The sequence below is a fragment of the Ceratosolen solmsi genome, unplaced genomic scaffold, assembly GCF_000503995.2.
Source record: "Ceratosolen solmsi marchali unplaced genomic scaffold, CerSol_1.0 scaffold7, whole genome shotgun sequence".
NCBI lineage: Eukaryota > Metazoa > Arthropoda > Insecta > Hymenoptera > Agaonidae > Ceratosolen > Ceratosolen solmsi.
Genome location: NW_011948413.1, coordinates 5,465,839 through 5,488,069, shown reverse-complemented (window position 1 = coordinate 5,488,069; position 22,231 = coordinate 5,465,839). Strand labels below are relative to the sequence as shown.

The following is a 22,231-nucleotide window of genomic DNA, read 5'->3' as shown; positions in this document are numbered from 1 at the left end:
CCGAAGACATTATCTACTTTTATTATGAGTAGGCACGTTCGCGATCCTTGGCTAATGTATTTTTAACGTTTTCAAAATTCATGCAAACTCTACGTAATCGCATCCGACACTTTCAAATGTCAAGTTATTAATATATCCATGAAATTAGTCGAAAACCAACAAAAACATAAAACAAAAAAAAAAACAAAAAAAAAAAAACAAAACAAAAAAAAACAAAAAAAAAATTAATGCGCCATGCAAATTTCTCATAAATAAGTTTCGTAACGCATGCTTTTGAACATTATGTTTATTAAATGCGGCGTACTACTCCATACTCGTTGCTTATTCCTTCGAAATTCATGAATTAGCCGGCAAGGTAAGCTTATCGTAAGCCGTCCCCATTCCAGCAGAATAAAAATTCAGACTATTAGAGGTAATAAACGCTTGAATTGTATTTTTCTCGCAGCCGTAGCTTACCTTCCGGATCGTTTATGCATAGTACGCATGGGAGAGCATATGTACACGCGCTCAATAAATGTCTTCATAATACTAAACATTAGAGATTGAAGTGCCCGAAAATGCTATGACGTAATTTGCCATTATTACGGCATTTCTGAGTATTCTTCCATTTTATATTCGTACGCAACAAAACGCATTCACGAGTCAAGCCTCTAGTGCTGGTATTGGCTTTGCGATGAAAAAGCTCCTCGAGCTCCAGCTTGTAAGTTGATAACGGAAATTCCAAGCGTAAGTGGTTGGTCCGTTCGTTAATTCATAAGCTAAATAAACATTAATCGATGCAACAAGCTAGACATAATCATAAGCGAGCAAAGCCGTCGTTGTTTCGCGCAACGTAGCAACACATAATAAGCTCAGTCGCTATAATAGAGAGATGTAACATCGATTTTCCTTCCCGGTCCGTAGGTCTAAGGACTGATCCTGAGCGGTGAGTCAGAAGCATGAAGGTGGAGGGCGGCGGAGTGGCCACTAGCAGCGCAGTCCTCCATAAGATCAAGGTCAAGGAGGAAGCCAAGGAATGCTGCTCGAGCGTGCTCCAGCAACCGGCCCCATCGCTGTCCGCGGGACCTTCTTCCTCGCCACCGAGGGTGACCACGGGGCTGGCCATCGGCGCCATTGCCACCATCACAATCGGCAGCGGCTGCGGGGAGATCGCCGCGGCCGTTGCCAAGCAGAGCGCCGAGCCCTTCCCTGTCGACCTCGATCTTAAGAGCAGGCCGGCCAAGGCCCAGGGTGAGTCTATCCGACGCTTAAACGCATTACATCTTGCCCATGTCCTCGTTACGATTCGTCCTTAGGCTTCTCACGATTGGCGAGGTACGCTCTATATGAAAATATTTGTTAAAATAGCAGTCGTACGCGCAACTTTTGGCCCTTTCTAACGTGTAATAACGTCTCGACGTAAGAAATTTACTCGAATAAATAATTGACTCGCACTCTCAACGTGTCAATGTCTTACTTAATGACCATAAGCTCGATAATTTATCATTATATCATCCTATCGTCTCATCCTCTCGATATCTTGTTTCATGATTTCACTTAGCGGTAAAATAAAGGCCATATTAGGGTAAGGTAAGGTTATTATTAAAAATAAGTCCAAGGGTGATTGAGAAACTCGTCTGCGATGTGTGACTCTCTTCGATAAAAGAGACAAGGAGCCGTAAGAGAATTGGAGAATAGATTAATGAACACACATGTCGCGATAGTATTAGAGAAAATCCTCTAGAAAACAGGAGATAAAACACAATGTCAAATAAATAGATATAATTTGTTAAAGGAGAGGAGCAGGATTATTTTATAAAAAAAATTGCGCTACCCGTTCCAACGATCGCGCGTATCGTGCATGTAGCAAGCGATAAAATTGGCGCATAAAGTTTGATAAATGACTTTTATCGCGCGTTCATTGGCTGTGGAATAACTTGGAGCCACATAGCAGCTGTTAAGCGCTTTAAATCCCAATTAAAAGGCAAAGTCATAGACGCGACCACGGGTAGAGAAGAAGCGCGAGAGACCCGTGATAAAGCGTTGGCTAAAGCGACGAGGGTAAACGCCATCGCCTCCCGATGCAAGAGCGGACGCGGTAAAATCATCGGATGCTGCTCGGTTCCGGGCGGACGGTGGAGAGTCGCGCGCCATCGGGACAGGAGAGTGGCGCCTTGTGCCCCAACCCCCAGCTCTCGCCCGCACTCAGTTCGCAAAACAAAGAAAGGGCCGTGCCATCATCCTTCGCTTGGAAATAACGGGAGAGTAGCCATGAGGGCGCCCGTATAACCTGCTCGATCGTGGACAACAGCCCCACCCCCGCACGCACGCGCGCGCGCGCGCGCACACACACACACACACACACACGTTATCTGGATGGCTGGAGCCCGCAGCAGCCGACGACTGCCCCTCCTGGTGTAAGCCTAAACAGTTCGTGGCAGTTCTTGAAACCACCGAGCCATGACCTTCGGACCTTACCTCCTTTCCTTGGCCGCGCTCTTGCTGCGACATGCTCGTGAATTACTACCGGGTCGCACGGTTAGGGCCGAGATTGGAGGCAAAGACTACTTGTTATTTTTATCTTTTAATTTTTTTTCTTTCTTATTTTTAACAAAAGTCCCTTTGTCTTCTCGGTTTATTTCTCATATTATACAGCAGTTAGAGCAATTATATAGCAGGGAGACGCATTCGTAAAAATATCGGGCCTCTGCTCATGCAACGAACAGTATCAAGAGAAAGCTTTTTTTTTTCTTTTTTTTTTTAACTGATACGCCGAAAGTAATTGTTAATGTTAAATGCTTGCAATAATCAGTGTTTTTGAATATTTTCGTGTGTTATGTATTTTATAATTTCAATGTAAATGACATACTTACAAGAGTCGGTATAAATTTAGGGATTCGAATGCTTAATAATATTTTTAATTAAAAAGTAATTTATTATCATTGTACAATTTAATTTACAATTCGCTTGAAAATGTCCACATTATTTATTTTAATTAATTTAATACTTAATTTGATTTGAATGGGTATTTTATTATACATCAACTATATTTATTAAAATACATTCAAGAATTAATGTCTCAATGTCGATATCCCAAAAATGATGATGATTTTCCTTCGAATTGATCATTTTGTTGATCATTTTCCTTCAGAATTTATCGATTGTTTCTATAATCAATGTTTTATCATTCATTATGAGATATATTTTTTTTTTCCACTTTCATTCATTAAAATAAATAGTTAAATAAACAGCCAAAAATTACATTAACATTTAAAAGTTATTGTTTTATGTACGTATAGTAATGTTAAAATATTATAAAATCTCTTGTATTATTTTGAGCAAACGTAGCTTATTTCATATAGTGATTGCTCAACGATTAATAAACATGCATTTCAGAAAAATTAGTATATAATGATAATGTAAATTATTATTATAATATTATTTTTACAATTGGGAAAGGTATTAAAAATTAGATAACCTATAATGACAATGCCAATGACACTGCTACGAAGAAGAAATTAGTTTATACGTCAAGTACTAATATCAGACAAATTGCGAGATCATGTGAAGTAAAATTCGAGACTCTAAATCTTCTACAACTATATGATGTTAGAAAAAAGGTAAAAAGGAAAGAAATTCTGGAATTGTGCCAAGAGTACATCCCAGCGCATTATACGTATAATCAACTCTTAGCACTCTCGTGTGTACATATATGTGTTTGTGTGTACGCGCGTGTGTATATGGATGCGTGTATATATATATATATATATATATATAATACCAAAAAGCTCGAAGCTCCCGTTTAAGCGCAAACTTATATTCGGAAAGCACAAACTCGTACGCTGTGTAAGAAGTTGTAGCATTGAAAATTTATAGCAATATCACTTTACGTATTTATAGTACATTATTTTATCATACATTTTTCTGTTGGATCATCTATTAACAGATCATAAATAGCTTGAAAATACTTTCTCCTACTTGAACATTTAAAAATTAATTTTTTATAAAATAATGTATTATTTCATATTATAAGAAAGTTTTCACTAATAATTTCATGCAGCTTTTTATGATAAAAACCATATATTGCATGCACGTTCGGAACTCTACTCGAAGAATTTATTTTCATTTTCAATTATTGCCTGTTTAAGAAATTATTAGAAATTTATTTTAATTAGTATTCTTCTTATATTTCATTTTCCTATATTTTATTCCTACAAAGTGCATTGCATAAAGTATACAAATATTAGGAATTACATATAAGTATATAACTATACAATTAGAATAATTGTAAAAAAAAGTCTCTATACGTATTATCAATCGATGCATATAATTAAAAGGGCAATGCTAATTGGTTTTGTATCGGTAAAAAGAAGTTAGAAAAAAGGCAATATAATTGCAAAAATTTGTCTTTCAACGTTAATGTTTTGTTTTGTTTTGTTTTTTAATATAAATTAATATTATACGTGTAATATTAAAAATAATGAACAAAATAAAATAAAAAATGGGGAGAAAGACTCTCTCTCTCTCTCTCTCTCTCTCTCTCTCTCTCGGTGTGTGTGTGTGTGCATGCGTGCGTGCGCGCGCGGGCGTGTGTGCGTGTTTGCTTGTTTGTTTGCATTTGAGGGCGATAATATGGAAAAATAAAAATAGAAAGATATAAATAAACAGACAGACGATAATCAGTTGAAAAAAAGTATATATTCCTAAAAATATCTGCAACAAATATATGAATTCTTTTAGTGCACAAGATTTAAAAAAACTTGGCCAATATATATTGCATTTTTCTAATTGTAATTGATTGTGTTGTTGAGTATAAAATGGTAACGATAATCTTCAGACTTCGTGAAATGTGATTCTCTCTATTCATTTCATATTTATGGATAAATATAGAATGTCAGAGTTTAAGTATTTTATTCTTTTATTACTTAATTTTTTGCGGATGTAATCTGTTAGGTGCTCGAAAAGATGGATATTTGATAATGTATTTTGTAAAGAAAAAATGTTGCTAATTAAAGCTTTAATGCTCTTTTTCTCGACGATATGTGCCAAAATATGATGTGTGAGTAATAATAGGTTTGCAATCAAAATAAATGGCCAACATTTGTAAAAATGACAAATAAAAAATACCTTTATAATAATAATTTGCTGACGTAGGATTAATCGTGAACAACAGATTGATTAAAAAATGTTTTCAGAAGCATTTCTGCAGATGAAAAAGAATCGTTTCTCGAGAAAAACTGCTTTTAAATTTATAATACTTTTGTAGCGAGAAACTATATCTGAAAAAATAGATTGAATTTCATCTTGAGAATTTAAAAATACATTCGCCGGGATTTGTATTTGTGTAAAACGTTGAGAAAAAGTAAAAATTTTAAAATGTCAAAATTTCTTCAATGAAATAACCATTTACATTATTACATCGTTGTTGATAAAATGTTGCCAATTATAAATGAATTAGATTCTTCCCCAAGAAAAAAGTAAAGTCGTAAAATTATATTAATGTTAGAACCGTCCATCAGAATGATGTCATCAAACAACAAGAGGTATCCGAAATAATATACGAGCAGAATAAATATAACATAGGAAAAGTGAGGATATAACATAAACATTTTGCGGTCCATCCTCAACCCGACAGTGGCATGCATAAGCGTATGTAGGAAATAAAGGAAGGTATTGTTTCGAACTGTTTGAATATCTTTATAATAAACTGTGAAAGACTACGAGCTGCATAATTCAACGATTATATTCATATAAGTATTATTATGGCGGGTGGAGTTTAATTTCATATCTTTTTTCTTTCTTACATTAGAATATTGACAGGCCGAAAGCACGAGTTACCAGCTCGTCTGCCCCAGTGTATAAAAAAATCACGTGACCCTTGCGTTACTCCGCTCGCTAAAATGCTAAAAGCTGAAATGCTAAATCCCTGTTAAATAATATTATTTTAAATTTGAATTATTTATTATTTCATTCTCTCCTTATAGTATATTTTTTCCATTAGTTAAGAAATGTAGAAATACGATGGGTGCGATAATTAAAAATAGTTTGCAAATTATCCATCTTCGAAACCAATGGACCGACGGTATTCTCACGATATACGACGAGTTTTGTTTTTATAATAAGAAATTCATTTAATTACGCTCAATTGGTATTTATAAATAGTTTGTAAACATATTACAGCTTTCACGCATCTCTTACACATGTCGTTTTTCTAACAAGCGGATAATTAATTACGAAATGATAACATTTTCTTAATATTTATCATTGACATAGTCAATTACAATTGCCAGCTCACTTTTTCAATGCAATACTAACAAGTATAAATATTTCAATTAAAGATGACATTAGAGTAAATTAATCTTACGTTGGAAGAAAAGGTGGGATGAATAAATTTATTTATTAAATTATACAATCTTTTGTTTATACGATTTTGTCGCACCTTGACCATACCTTGAGGTGACAAAGAGCACACACGCGCGCACACACGTCATCATCGCATTTGCCTTGCATTATACTCCGTTTCTCTCTCCTTTTCACCTTATTACTCCCCCCCCCCCGTTGCCGTCAGCGCTCGTCACTTTCCTACTCTCTTTCACTATCCGTAACCCCTCTCTTTCGGGACACTCCCTCATCCTCTCTTCCCCTCCCGCCAGACCCCACCCGCCTCGCTCCCTTTCTCTTTCTCGTTTGCGCGTGAGGGCGATGTCGTTAGTTCCCTCCTAGCGGCATCCTGTCCGGGAGCGAGCGCCTGGCGCGGACGCGATAAGACACGTCCGACACTTTCCGGGCGCGGAAAGCCGCGCCGCCGTCCTGCTCCCCTGCTGATATCACGGGAGTAGCAGCCGCCACCGGCATCCTCGACTCGGCCGAGAAAGAGAGGGAACGAGAGCGGGGCGGGCAGGGCCAGGAGGAGAACGGCTGCGTATTCGCAGGCGCGAGCGACGCGAGTACGAGGAAGGGTTCTAAATTTTCCCCAAAAGTCCGCACATCCCGCGCGATAATTACACTCTGAAAATTTGGAAATTGTCCACGGCGCGGATACGGCTATGCACTGGTTTCTCCAAGCTGCTCCTTCGATTCGCTCGAGTACGTTCGCCTTTAATTTCCCCCCACGTCTCCCGACACGCGTATCCGATGTATTGGTTATTAGTGATTTGTCCTCTCAACCGCTCGCTCGCATTCTTAATAAAGCTCATCCTGAAAAAGTATAACTTTCTTAGCGAGCTTGACATCTGCGCAAGTTCAACTCCTCGGTCGAGTGAATTTCATTAGTGCCTGTGGCTAATCATCTCGAATTACTCGACGATGATCCCTTCTAATCCCACTGCTCGCCTCATTCTCTTGAAATTTTCAATTTTACGCTCATTTTTGCTGTGCCATTGAAAAAAAAGTCATTGAAGCCGCGCCTACAATAATCTTTTATTGGTTATAATGGAGTCTAGATGGCTTACCGAAGTCTTAAAATATATTTCTGATAGATTCTTTCAAAAACTTACACGTTTCCAAAATCTTCTCTTCGACAATGGAAACAAATCTACGAAACGACAAGGAATATAAAAAAATTGTAAAAAACACGATAGAAAATTAAATAAATAAATAAATAAATGAAATTTATTTATAACACAAAACAAGTTTTCTGATTAATTAATTTACAATTTCATATTATAAAATCACGGTACCGCATTGAGGAAACTTTTAGTATTGAATTCACTGGCGAATGAAGTGAGATTTCAGAATTTATTTTCTATTTGCATAACGTAATTCGCATTGCTATCGACAATAATTCATTAACAATGTAATAAAAAATAAAACTAAAATGATAGTTCTCTTTTCTTAATAAAGGACTAATGAAATTACTAGAAAAATGAAAGCGTCGTTTTTAATAAGCTTTAATCATCTTGAAAGTTTAGTTATGAGAGAATGCAAGATGTGCTAGTAGATCGAGGCGCAGTTGAGCCAGACGCGTCATTTATTAACGTTCCATTTATGCATACTTTCATTCGCTTAAAGAATTGCCTTTTTTTCTTGCATGAAAATCCTAGATAAATTATTAAGAATTTATTTATTTTTATTAATGATAATCGATGTAAGTTTATGTAATGAGATGCGATAAGGAGTACGAGACGTTTAACTCGATGCGTAAATAGTAGATTCTTGTATCGGCTTGTGGATCATGAATAACGTTTCACTGAATTCACATTTTCCTGCCATTTGTCAGTAAATAAATCGGAACACTAACTTTCCCATCGGTCGATTTGAACAAATAACAACATTTCGAGAAATTCTATCCTACCGACAGATTATTTCTACCGCTAACTTTTCAATTTAAAGTTTTCGTTTATTAAAATCATCCACGGCTATGGTCTTTCTCTAGCCCCAAGTCGAAGCGCGCAGTCGGCTGTCCTTCTCAGGCCCATCTTTTAAAATTCTTCTTCCTTCGATTTCTTTCGGACGAAAGATTGACTCGAATTCGGTGGAGGGAGATTTACAGAGATAGGAAAACACGTCGGGAAAGAGAAGGGTAAAAGTGAGAAAGAGAGAGAGAGAGAGAGAGAGAGAGAGAGAGAGAGAGAGAGAGAGAGTGTGTGTGTGAGTGAGAGAGAGTGAGAGTGAGAGAGAGTGAGTGAGAGAGAGAGAGAGAGACGACAAGGGAAAGCTGACGCAAAGAAATGCGAGAGCAGAAGGAGAGTGGCAAAGAGCGGGACGGGGACGGGGGAGGGATTGAGGGCGAGTGTAAAAGAAGGTGGGGAAAGCGGCTGTGGGGAGGAATTGCGATCAAAGCCATCTGTTGCATTGTCCCGGCAATTAGGAGGCGACAGCTGAGTCCCACCGTACTTACTTCTTTCAGGGGCTCTCAACCTCCGTTTAGTAAGATCAGGGCCGAGTCGAGCTCTTAAGTATTAGTGTCGAATTCCTATAAAATTCTTATAGATATGCAAAATAAGAGTTCGGCTATCTTTTTGTAATCATGACAGACATCGCGCCCTCTTATACGCTTTTTTTTGTTTTCAGGATGCTATTGGTGAAAAATATCCCCTTATAAATTCTTAAAAAATTGAGAATGCATGGCATTTTATTTACGCGGTCTTTCAGTGAAGCCAATGCTTGAAGTTTATTTCACAAACAAAGATCTAATTACTTTAATATAGATAAGCATTGAACAACTACTATAAGCAAATATTTTGTAATTATTCGTTAGAGCGAAACCTTCGTTGTTTTATCATTTTATGGGAGTTATCGTGAATATTATCAATGAGGAGTATTTATCATTTGTATTAGATAATTTTCAGTGTTTGTGAGATATTTATTTTGTCGCTAAATATATTTACTTCGTGCTCGTTTAATTCAACATGTTGAGTTCCAAAAACATTTCTTCCATCTTCTTACATTATAAAAATTCTAATCTTTGTTCTTCTTCTTTTTTTAAATTCTATTTTAAGAACTTTGGGTATTTAAAGCATTATGTATATATTAGTTTTGCCGCGGCCGCTTGATAGACTCAGCGTAACTTTATGCAAGCATTTTTATTTTGAAATGAGTTTAGAATTTAATATTGATATTATAAGTGAAACTGGTAGAAAGCCAACTGAAAATAATAAGAAAAATTAATAAAATTAATTTGCTAATTTAATTCATTTCAGATTTAACTCGTCATTCGATATATGAATGGACTATTTGAAAATATGCTTTTAATATTCACGTTTGAATTTCTAACAAATTACATTTAAAGTACAATTGTCCATTAAACTTTCATGCTATTTGAACCAATTTCGATTTGCATCAATAAATGCATAAATACTGTAGTATTTGCTATGCTTCAAAATCTCAATCTCGAAATTGGTCGACCTTGTGATAGACGTAGTCCATCTGTCACACGCCATCTGTTACATATGTATGTATATATATATATATATATATATATATATATATGTATATATATATATATATATACACTTATAAACTATTAACATATTGGAGTTGCACTAATTCATATCTATTTTTTCAATTCCCTATGAAAGTAATTTTTTATTGAACTCATGGTAGAATATTGATAAATTCTATATTAAAAGGTTCACTATTGATATCCAATCATATTATACAATGCTTGTTTATTATATTTACATCTTAATTTGCAAATGCAATTAGTACAAGACCACTAAGCGAACAATTTGCAAAATTTATGTCTCTTATTATTACGAAGATACAACAGGGGTCTCTTAACATTGTTACGGCCAATGTATCTGTACACTTGATTATTTATCAACAAATTCTAATTGACAATTTTATTGCATTTTAGCATAACACGTGCTCGCGAATTTTACGTAATACAGAATGCTATCCATCCTCATACCAAATTGATAAAAATAATTCCGGGCTGAACTCTCATATTACCAAATACCTAATAATACACGATCCAACGGATATTTATTAATTATATATATTATATATATTAGTCATATATATATATATATATATATATATATATATATATGACCGCGAGATGTTTATTGCTCATCATTTATTAGCTTAACGGCAATTAACACATGCCAAAGGGAGATACTTTCCAATTACTCAATCACACCCAGTCACTCAATAACACCGAGTTATTGAAATAAATATCTTTGCGTGATTAATGGAAAATTAGCTTGGTTAATGAATTTGTATAAACAGAAAATCTCCTATCGCAATTATCGGCATTGCTAGGATCGAGCACACAAGGATAATCATCGAATTATTGGAGTGACCGGGGGACATTCTACATCGTATAAAAGAATAATCGAGATAAACTACGGCAGCTAGGATTTCAAAAATAAAAGGCGAAAGGGACAAGTGGTAATCTTATCTGTGCTTGGCGATAGCCACCCACGCGCATACATGAAACCGAGATGAGCTCGAGGATCACTGCGGGAAGTAACAGCTGCTACGGGACTCTACGATCGCGTTCGCTCAGCCCAGCCATTTCCGTCACCTTTCCCGGATACGCCCACGCGTACATACATCTTGACGGCGATTCCTTACGTGGCTGAAAATTGGCCCGGACCTGCGGCGATTGATCTCCGTGCTTGTAGAGAATATGGGAAAACAAAGGGCTGCGCGGAGAAAATGTAGCATTAACGAGTCGCTCTGTAAGTAATAAGCGCGCCGCGTGAATTTCCTTATCGATGCAATGCCGTTCATCAAGTTCATCAAGTTTTCCGTCACGCTCAAATGCTCAACGCTTTAAGCTCGAAAGCTGCCGCAAGCTTGTCTGCTTATTGTCATGATAATAAATTTAATTATATAGGATAAATTATGCACGAATGTAAATGTAAATTTGTAGCGCTGCTTTTTACGAGTATTTATAAATAATGTCAAAATGCTCGATATTATATTTTCTGGGAAAGCAGCAGTTCTATTATATTATTAAATGTAAAGGCTATTCGTCTTTATCGCCTTATCGCCATAAGATTGATCGAATATTTATCGTTTGTAACGTGTCTTGACGGTGCGTAATGTACCACATGCGAAATCTCAATACGCATCGTCAAGTCAAGTCGAAATCCCTAATGACAGGAAATTCCGTAAGAGTCTTTTACAAACATGTTCGCACCATACGTCACGATTGTTCCAAAGTAACGTTGAAAAAAATTTGAATAATCATTGAGAAGTTGAGTAGCTTATGTTCGTAGAACGTATAGCGCTAGAATAGGCGCATTATAGGACGATATTAAATACGATGGCAAATACCTTAAGATTATTGAAATTATTTGGTTTATATATATTTTTTTTTTTTTACTTTAAAAGTATAACAGAAAGAAATGTAATCGTAATAAACGTTCCGAGCGTCTATTGATATCAGAATTGCCAACGCATCATGACGAGTAGCGAATGCTCGAGGATCGCATCTTAATCTTCTAATGTAATTAATCTTCTGTAAAAATTTAATAAGAACTCAGTTGGCAAAAGTTTGTTATCTTTACCGCTTCAACGGACATGGCTGCGATGCGATCAGGCTAAGTATCTTCGGAAATTATCGATAATACCATAGTACGTCTACCATAGTACGTGGGACAACGGTGGTTGTAATCAGTTGGGAGGGATGCCAACCTATGATGGTCGCTGTCGGGAAGTCTCGCGGATGGCGGAATTATGTCGCGATTCCTCGCGACTTTCCCGCGACGGAGACGTGAAGCGGAACTTGGCCTCGGCACAGCTGCAGCCGACGCTCCGCCCGATTACGTATTTCGCTTTGTTGCAAGTGTGGCCGATGGATTTTCTTACGTAAAACAAGCGGAGGACAGCCGGGTGAATCGACACCAGCTAAGCCAGTGCTCTTGACGCCGCTTCTGGAGCACTGACCCTCTTACCGCACCCTCGATTCGAATGCTTAGACGCGAGGATAAGTTGCACGGCTCTCTCGAGCTCTCATTACTCCTCATGGCCAACTTCAATGTAAACATTTCGGCTGAGATGCTTGCGCGTACCATTCCATTAATGCGCAGCATTGAGAAAAGTTGTGTATGGCCTCCTCTGTACTCGGATATTATTTAGTATTATAATATTATTTTAGTTCATTGATTACGATCTGTACTTTAGATCGTTTTATCGGCAAAGATAATATTTCATATTTCATATTTCATATTTCATATTTCATATTTCATATTTCATATTTCATATTTCATATTTCATATTTCATATTTCATATTTCATATTTCATATTTCATATTTCATATTTCATATTTCATATTTCATATTTCATATTTCATATTTCATATTTCATATTTCATATTTCATATTTCATATTTCATATTTCATATTTCATATTTCATATTTCATATTTCATATTTCATATTTCATATTTCATATTTCATATTTCATATTTCATATTTCATATTTCATATTTCATATTTCATATTTCATATTTCATATTTCATATTTCATATTTCATATTTCATATTTCATATTTCATATTTCATATTTCATATTTCATATTTCATATTTCATATTTCATATTTCATATTTCATATTTCATATTTCATATTTCATATTTCATATTTCATATTTCATATTTCATATTTCATATTTCATATTTCATATTTCATATTTCATATTTCATATTTCATATTTCATATTTCATATTTCATATTTCATATTTCATATTTCATATTTCATATTTCATATTTCATATTTCATATTTCATATATCATATTTAATATTTCATATATCATATTTCATATTTCATATTTCATATTTCATATTTCATATTTCATACTTCATATTTCTTATTTCTCTCAATCGACGAAAGTGAAAGCGTCGAAATTTTTTTTCACCTTTCTTTTGGTTTTTAGTTTTTTTTTTTCCTTTTTTGCAATTCACCTGACGTTTGATTAATCGTACCAATGACTTAACTATTAATTTATCGTTCATAAGTAAGTAAATAAATAGATTAAGTAGCGTTCAGCCATTACACGCTTTTGTCCTTGATTGCGCGTATTATTAAATTATGCTTTACCAGTAAAATAATAGTCTCATAATTACACGGGGCGATTAATTTCTTAGTAGCGTCTGATCGTCAACTTTCAACGTAAATCGCTTAGAAAAATCACTCTTTCGTGTTTGCACTAGGGGCATTACTAGGGTCATCTTTATCAAAGATAAGTTTAAAAAGAGCTTTAGTCAAACACTTTTTAAAATTTTTCTTGCGTACGGTCGAACAAAGTGATTTTTAAATGTGCCTCGAAGAAACGTTTCTATCGGAAAAGCTTGACGCGTTCAAATATAGCTCTCGGCAACACTGAAAGTTTAGGTACAGGTAATTACCTGCTACCATCAGATGGCTATGACACAGCCTCCGCTACACCTCTTCTTCTCTTCTATTTCCTCGTTCCTATTTCTGCTCGGCACACGCACTCGCTCCCTTCGCTTTACAGCTTTCTCAACTCGCGTACATACCTTTGCAAGTACATCGCCTTCCTTTCGCTTCTTCGTCAAGCTTCGGCGTTTCCCTCCTTCTCTTTGACCTCGCACCTATTACTCCTCCAATCTACTTTTGACGTTTGCAATGTAGTGTAATGCCAATCTCTCAAAATTGCCACTCACAGTTGTTGTAGTTTCCAAAATCTCGCCCTGTAAATGTACTATTTGTTATTTATTTATCAACTTTTGTTTTTGTTTTTTTTTTTTTTTTTTTTTGTTTTTCTTTATTAAAGAAGATCAAAGGTTACTTACTCTACAAATGCCAAGAAAATTGGGAAATTTCACCTAACTGTAATCGTAGTAACAAAAATGACAACAAATATTTTCAGAAAAAATTACCCTATTATGTCAATTAATATAATATTATGATAATTTACGAATTATTAAAGCATGAAAGGTCTTTGGGAAAAACACTGCACACGAATTACATTATTTCAATTATTTTCATGCTGTTTAAACATTTCATGATCGTTCATATTTAACGTTTTAGGATAAAAAAAAAAAAACATCAAAACAACGCTCTCGTTCACTCACGAATATTAAAGAAGTAACGCACATCTTCACAAAATTCAATAGTTTTACAAATCCAAACAAGATACCCTAGTTCATAAAAATAATTATAATAATCAATGTATTAAAGCTATTTTCACGTTCTACATCATGAATTCACTATATTTCTTTATATTGGATTTATTTAGCGGGGCAATGGTTCATCTCATTGTTTCGACGATATTTCAATCGCCCATCATTCCTCTCCCCAAAAAGCCTTGTGCCGCACAATTTCCTTCTCCGTCCGGTATTTTCAGTTGTTGTTAGAAACAAAGGCCGAACTTTTCTTAAAAATCGAAGTACATCGTCAGCAGAAGGTGCCCGAAAAATGGTAATTGCTTTCTTCGCGAGAGCATACGCCCTGCGTCTATTTATAATAGTGCCCATACGTAAGTGTGGCAGGGCACAGAAATAGCAATGTAGGTAGTCGACGTCAAGAACGTCAACAGTAAGCATATTGCTATTGTTACCGTGAAACTGACGAATTTATAAGCATTCGGTATTTTTAAGCGAGATAATTCACATAAACGAAATTATGAGTTCTATCGCTATTAGTGGGCATTTGAAAATGTAAGTTCCCTATCGATTGGTTGAATGCTTATTGCTATTTTGACGTTTTAATAACTTCGTGTCAACGATAAAAATGCCGATAACATTTTATTATAAGAAAAATTCTCTCGCGCTCTAACTTCACCGAAACTTTAATATTCACAATTTTGATAATCGAAACAAGTATTTTATAAGGCATACTATTTATAACATAAATCTCAATCTTCATTAAACGTATATTAAAAAATGTTCATGGGAATTTTTCATTGGAAATAATATTATTATATTATTTGACATATCGAAAAAAAAAAAAAAAAAAACAATAAAAAACTGAACTATCACTATAAATTAACAATGTAGTCTTACCAATTATATTAAATAGTACCTATTTATATTGAAATTACTAGAATTATTAAATTCATAACAAGTAATAAATTATAAATATTAAATTGCTAGAGTTCGGCGTTAAAGGTAATGTAAGCATGAACTGACTCGGCAACAACACAATTCTAAATAACTATTTCCTTATGACGTGATAATCATTCAAAGTTTATTTACTTTTTGATCATGAGTTTTGGCCGTTAAATGATTCAATACACTAGAAAATAATGATTTCTTACATAATTGACCGATTCGAATCGAAAAATTCGCAATCAAGTGTATAAAATTACACGAGCCAATACTTTATTCCGAGATAACAAAAATTTCACTTCTATTATGCATAAAACTTAGCGTTTGATAATTTATATGTGGTGTGCACGATATTTTTCAAGCGAACAAACGTCCCTAAACGTTCCTAATGAAACAAGAGCTGAAATGAAATTCAGGCTAAATCTTACGTAAGAAGCCAGTCTTGATTTAATGAGTGGATGAGCTTTCGACTTGGGCCTCGTTTGGAATTTATCATTAATTTGTAATGGCGTGGAACATCGCTTTTACGACAACTCAATCAATCACTACGATAATCACTTAATGCAAGAGCAGCCAAAAGCATCGCTTTCTTAGAAAAATGAGTCTCTTATTACAAAGGGTTTTTTTTTTTTTTTTCAATCTCGGAGAGCCAAGGTAACAAGTATATAAAAAGTAATTTAAGTTGGCAAGGAGTGCTTGCCCCGGTAGCAAAATCCTTAAGCTTCGCAATCGGTCCCAATTCCGCCAGCAGGTTTTCTTTCGCCTAGCGCTCGAGCAAAAATTCATTATATCATACGCACAAAGAGCGCGTGCAACTGAATTGACGCGAAAGTAAGGATGAATGATAGGATGGAGGTGGTATCCAATGCCGGCAGGAATCTATATGCCCGCGACTCACTATTTACCTCCTTAACTGGCTTTTACGTACTCTTAGTTCATCGGAAGGGGGGGGGGAGGAGGAGGGACGATCAATCGCCGGAGGCATTTATGGTATCGTCATACGCTGGGATGCATATTACCAAGACTGTCGTGGCAGCGGCGCTTGGTGATGCTGCGGCTTCCATTATATTGCTCAGACTGCACTATCCTCACCACGTGAGTCTCCCGTTATCAGCGTGTCTACGCCAGCTCTTCATTGTTTCCCGTGAAGGTACACGCAACCCTTCGTATACACCCCATCCCCCACCATCCCATCCCATCCCATCCCATCCCATCCCACCCCGTCCCATCCTTTTCAGAGCATTGCGCGTGATAACGTGCATAATGGCCAGGCGTGGGGTGGGCTAAAAAGAAGAAACCACACAGGTTGGAAAAACGAGTCCTTTGTCTCGACTGTCAAGGCCTTTTTGCTTCCCTGCCAATAATTGTATTTCTTTGGAGATTTAAATTAATCCCTGCTCTACGTCCTCTTATGACAAGATCACTCCGGCATTACGGCAAGGAGGGAGATATCATTGAATCCCGGCATACGCGCCTTAATCGAATAGAATATTCGGAATTTCAATGAGATCGACAATTCCTCTTGACAATATTTTGCATGGATATTAATATTCCTCCTTATTATCAAGATATTGGCTTGACATTACGCTTACATATTACTTTAACATTGTTATATTTATTTAATTCTATATTTGCTGCCGTGACATTTCAGCATACTCTTATCCGTCTATATTTATGTAAAAAATTTCATAATATTTTTACCTTCTGTATTTCGTCGAAATTGCGTTAAATGAGAAACATTAGCTCGTATTAACAAAAATTAATACAGTAGTTATCTTGAAAATTTAACACTTTTATAATGAGGAGCATTATCTTGAAACTTAATTCGGCACAACTGTTGGTGTCGCAACTGAAAATAAAAATGAAATAACAACTCTGCAACGAAAATTACGTCTTTCGAAACTATTACAATATCTGTGCACGTTGATACGATAAAATATATTTATTCAATTTTTTTTTTAATATTTAATGAATTTTGTATAAAAACTGATCTACTCAATTGCTCTCAGATTTAATCAACGACAAGCCCAAGGTTTTACTTCGACGTCTCTACCTGCACTTATGGTTTATAATTTCTAGTTTATAATAATATGAAAATATATAGAAAATATACGTATAGAACAAGGGATGTAGATAAAATATTTGATATTCATATTATGTATGGAGAATGAAACTAGCGAGTTTTCTTTGTGACCTTCAAAAAATTCTCAAGCTTATTATACATTATTATTTTACCCATCAATAATTTACAATGGTACTCATCATTTATTCAAAAATTCAATAAATTATAATATTTGAGTTATATATATATATATATATATATATATATATATATGTTTATATTTATAAAAGTTATTTGCGCGCACCCATGCACACATACACAAATCCACCCACCTATACACACATAAATAAATACATAAATTCATATTTAACTTTATATTATTATAATAAGTCAATCTATACATTTTTTTTATATCACACTTATAAGCAAATAATTATAAAATAAAAAAAAAGTTAATTTTATTTGTGTAAATAAAATTAATCGAACATATTTTAAATTTGTAAAACTTTTTTTATAGCTATATTTTTATTAAATTATTATCTTGCAACAGTCCATATATATATAAATATATTTTATTTAGACAATATGAATAAGTAATGTGAATTATTTACATTCTAATTAAAAATTAAACAGAATTCAGGTATATATCTTATTTATATGAAAATGATATATATAAGGAAAATTCTTTTACGAACTACAGACTATTTTTATCTTTTATGCAAAACTTATTCAGTCGTCGTAAATTTAAATTATCTTTGAATGTTACGAGTGTTTAACAAGGCCTTATTAAATAATTAATTATTGAAAACCTTTATGCTCTTTCATAAAATGTATATGTATATATATATATATATATATATATATATATATATATACACATGTTCTGCCACAAATATTAAACAAATCAAAAAGGCTGAATAATAAAAAAGAAAGCGTAATCAATGGTCCGTAATGATCAAGTTTTGTGCCTGTCTTCATTTTTCAATATGAAATTCAATATTTTTTGCAAACTTTTTGATAGTTTTGAATATTATATTAGATAAATTATATTCCAGTTGTTTAAATACCTGAACAAAATGAGTGATATTTGATATTTATTCAGTGAATGACATACCATAAACATTTGTTTCTTTAGCTTGATTTTCATTTCACATGGTCTGTCAAATAAAATTCACTTTGTTATCGTTATTTCATTGTTATTTATAAGAGATAAAATTCATATCGTGAAAACAGGATAAAATAGTATTAAGCCTAAAAATCACTCGACCATTTGTTTTTAAGAAGATAACGGTTTTATTGAATCGGCTTTTAAAATTATGCGCTAAAAATTCATTTGTGGGCCGAATACAGCTAATTACATTAATGTAAAAATGTAAAAGAAGCTATGATTTCTGATAAATTACTCCATTCTATTCCCATGAATTGATAAATTTTCATCACATGTAATTCTATTTATATTACGAATAAACTAACTGCAAAATAATCCTATCATCCTGACGCTTCCATCACCACAACTTCCAAGTACCCTTGTTTCGCGTCCTCGTCCTTCCTCTTGTTCCCTTCTATCAAGCATTAGAGGCAAGTCTGATACCGTTCAGCCTACATAACCAACATCTCCCGATCTCGATATATCGATAGCCTCGACAGTGACTGTGGCCACCTTCTGTATAGGCGCTGCCCGAGATCCAAGCGGCCCCGACAGTCGTTGCTCCTCCTCACCATCTCCATCTTCGTCGCCGGGACCCCAGCAGCAGATCCGTATCCAGCATAGCCAATCGCAGCAACAGCAGCAGCAACCGACTCGTGTAGCCTCGAGCTCCTCATCCGGGCGCTCGGGGGACAGTGACGACCAGGCGCCGCTCCAATCGGTCAAGAGCGAACGCGAGGCCACGGAGGAACGTCCACGCGACAAGACGGGCACCGGAGGTGGCCGCCGCCTCGCCGGGATCCTCGCCACCCACACGAGGCTCAAGCGGCTCCTCGGAACCCTCGTGCATTTCGCCATGGACATATCATCGGACACCGGGGAGGCGGTGCGCGCTCTTGTCCTTGGCCTCCTGGTGCGTTCCCTCCTCATTACTTCATGATTCAAGCGTTATTCATAGTTTTAGCTAAGGTCGTATGCGAAGGTAAATTTGCCTTCGCTCATTAATTCTTTATATTAAAATTATATCTTCATATAATTAATGCATTATATGAGCTTCTTCGTTTTATTAAATTTATAAAATATGTATTGCCAAGCGATCACAATAATATGTAATTTTTAAATAGTTTATATCATTTTTACGGAAGAAATGATTAATAACAGAATATCGAATGATCGTTGTGAAACGTAAATTTCCAATACGGTTCGATAAAATTTTGCATTTTTTATTTTATTTTATTTTATTTATTTTTTTTTTTTTTTTTTTTTTTTTTTTTTTTTTTCATTACTCGAATAATTAATTAATACATCTATAGCAAAGTTTACAGAATCTGCTGTTCCGATCAACTTTCTCAGCTGGATTGCGTCAATCCAAATTTCCAATACTTTAATACATTGTTTGCAACTCAACGCAAATAACTAAAAATATTTCATTACGGCATAAAATACATTGTGATTATTTAAACTTATAAACGTAATAGAAGAAATGTATTTAATTCAGTTACCTCCCGTAATCAGGATTTTCGTTATACCGAATGGGTTCTAAAGTTTTTTGTCACATACATTCCAGAGCGGATCCATGTCCGCTGAGGAATTTCACTCGGCTCTACAAGAGGCAACGAATTTCCCTCTCCGTGGATTTGTCCTACCGTACCTGAAGCACACTTTACCACCCTTGCAACGAGACCTGAGTGCAGCTGCTAGAGCTGATAATCAAGTGAGTAAAGACGAATTTTAATTAAGTTCCCTAACGTCTACTAATTAATATAACGAATATTAACTAATCGCGACAATTTACTTATATTTCGTGAATATAGAGACGAAATTGACCCTTCTACGAATTCAATGATGTGCAAATCGAAATTTCACAAAGCACGAAAATAAAGAAGATCCGAATTGTTTGATGGGAATGAAATTTTGCATTAAGTAAAGCATTGACAAGAGTGGCTATGTAATTGAAACATTTTTCCATTTAATCGAGAAAGCATGTAATGATTTATTAAAACTTTTTACAATTCTTGCACCATATATTTTGCGAATCCTTCTATTTGTAATTTATCGATCAATTTTAGATAAATATTTGCGATATGATTAGTATAATTGTAGCCATAAAGTTCCCATAACATATATTAAATAGCACGTGAGCTTTGGCAAATATAAAAATATAATACGTACGTATTAACATATTTTTGAGGGGCATTTAAGGGGTAAAAGAAAGTAAGAAGAATAAAAACTAATAAGGAGAAAATTTAGCTTAAGTTAAACAATTGTGATTTATCGGCAATAAAATTTGTCATTTTCCTTTACTTTCTTTTTCCTTCTCGCTCACCGCCGTCCCTCGATATAAGGAGAAAATCTTCGATCGACCGAGCCACGACTCGGCAACTATAGTATAAAAGCGAGTGGTTAACCCACAAACGGTTGATGATAAATACTTTATTGCGCTGGTCGCCTGAGTCATAAATCATTGCGCAACGAGTGCAGTTTGTTGGCGTAGCGTGAAAAAAAAAAACGTTAATACAACGTTTAACGTCACGATCTTATACGCTCGTTTAGCTAATTTTCATTCACCGCGATATATCTCATCCGATGTTCAATTGTCGATAGAACGTCACATCCTTACTGATTACCGTCCTCATGAATAATGGAGGGTGAAAAGTTGCTTTTCTTTACGATGGGGCAACAACGCTCATAATTAAATGCTCAATGCAAGTATATTCATAATTCTTTTTCTTATCTTAAAGAACGAGGAATAATTACTAATGAAATGTGCGTTCAGATAAAACGGCATTATTTATTAGCCTTAAATTATCAATCGTAATGAATTGCAGTAAAATTAATATTGCCTACGAAGGATATTTTAAAAAGTGATGATAAAAATTATAAATCTACTTCTAATCATGCGTATATTTATAAAAATCTTCGTTGAATATTTATTTATTCTTATTTAAACGCGCGCGAGCACGCACACACATTTATATATAGAAAATATTATAAAGATAGAGAATTATTTAATAATTTCTACCAACTACTCGTCACAAAATCATAATCATATTTTTTTCATATGGCTAATTCACTAGGATGTATTATTATATATTATTTAAAAATAGTCATAATGTAAGATTGACAATTCTGATAAAAATTACTTTTTCATAAAAAAATAATTAATTAGATTTTCATAACAGAATTTTTTATGCGTTTGAAATATGTAAGCGTGTGCACAAGAAAGGAAATGTTATTTTTATTAGAATACATCAAATGAACACACGCACACAAACGCAAACGCATAGAAATTGCCGTTAATGTATTAATAGAACTTTAACTAATCGGGCTTTGAACATTGTATACATCATTCAAAAGCTATAAGATAGTGATTGCAGTTTGAATGGAAAAGTGACGACGAGAAGCGAAATATCAGCGAAATAACATCAACAGAGTTTTTTTATTTTAACTTTTCGGTTAATAAAATAAATTTATTAATAAAATGAATGTAAACTAATTGTGTAAAAGTTGAAAATTGATTTAATGTTATTCGCTTTCCTCGTTTCAAGGCATTTGCAATTAAATACTTAATAATGAAT

At 34.6% G+C, this 22,231-nt stretch overlaps 1 protein-coding gene across 1 annotated transcript; it reads left to right on the top strand.

Moving 5' to 3' along the window:
* The first annotated feature begins 907 nt into the window (after positions 1-907).
* Positions 908-20,613, top strand: LOC105367390 (protein CBFA2T3-like). Its single transcript, XM_011506085.1, has 4 exons — positions 908-1,230; positions 19,178-19,566; positions 20,221-20,367; positions 20,468-20,613. Exons 1-4 carry the CDS (start codon positions 939-941, stop codon positions 20,477-20,479), a joined length of 840 nt encoding a protein of 279 aa, XP_011504387.1. The 5' UTR covers positions 908-938; the 3' UTR covers positions 20,480-20,613.
* The last annotated feature ends 1,618 nt before the right edge of the window (positions 20,614-22,231 follow it).

Bases quoted from the DNA above. Each gene is read 5' to 3' on its own strand.
- LOC105367390 (XM_011506085.1), top strand. From the start codon at position 939: ATGAAGGTGGAGGGCGGCGGAGTGGCCACTAGCAGCGCAGTCCTCCAT. The intron at 1,231-19,177 runs GTGAGTCTATCC...CCTTCTGTATAG, and splicing joins CAGGCCGGCCAAGGCCCAGG to GCGCTGCCCGAGATCCAAGC. The intron at 19,567-20,220 runs GTGCGTTCCCTC...CATACATTCCAG, and splicing joins CTCTTGTCCTTGGCCTCCTG to AGCGGATCCATGTCCGCTGA.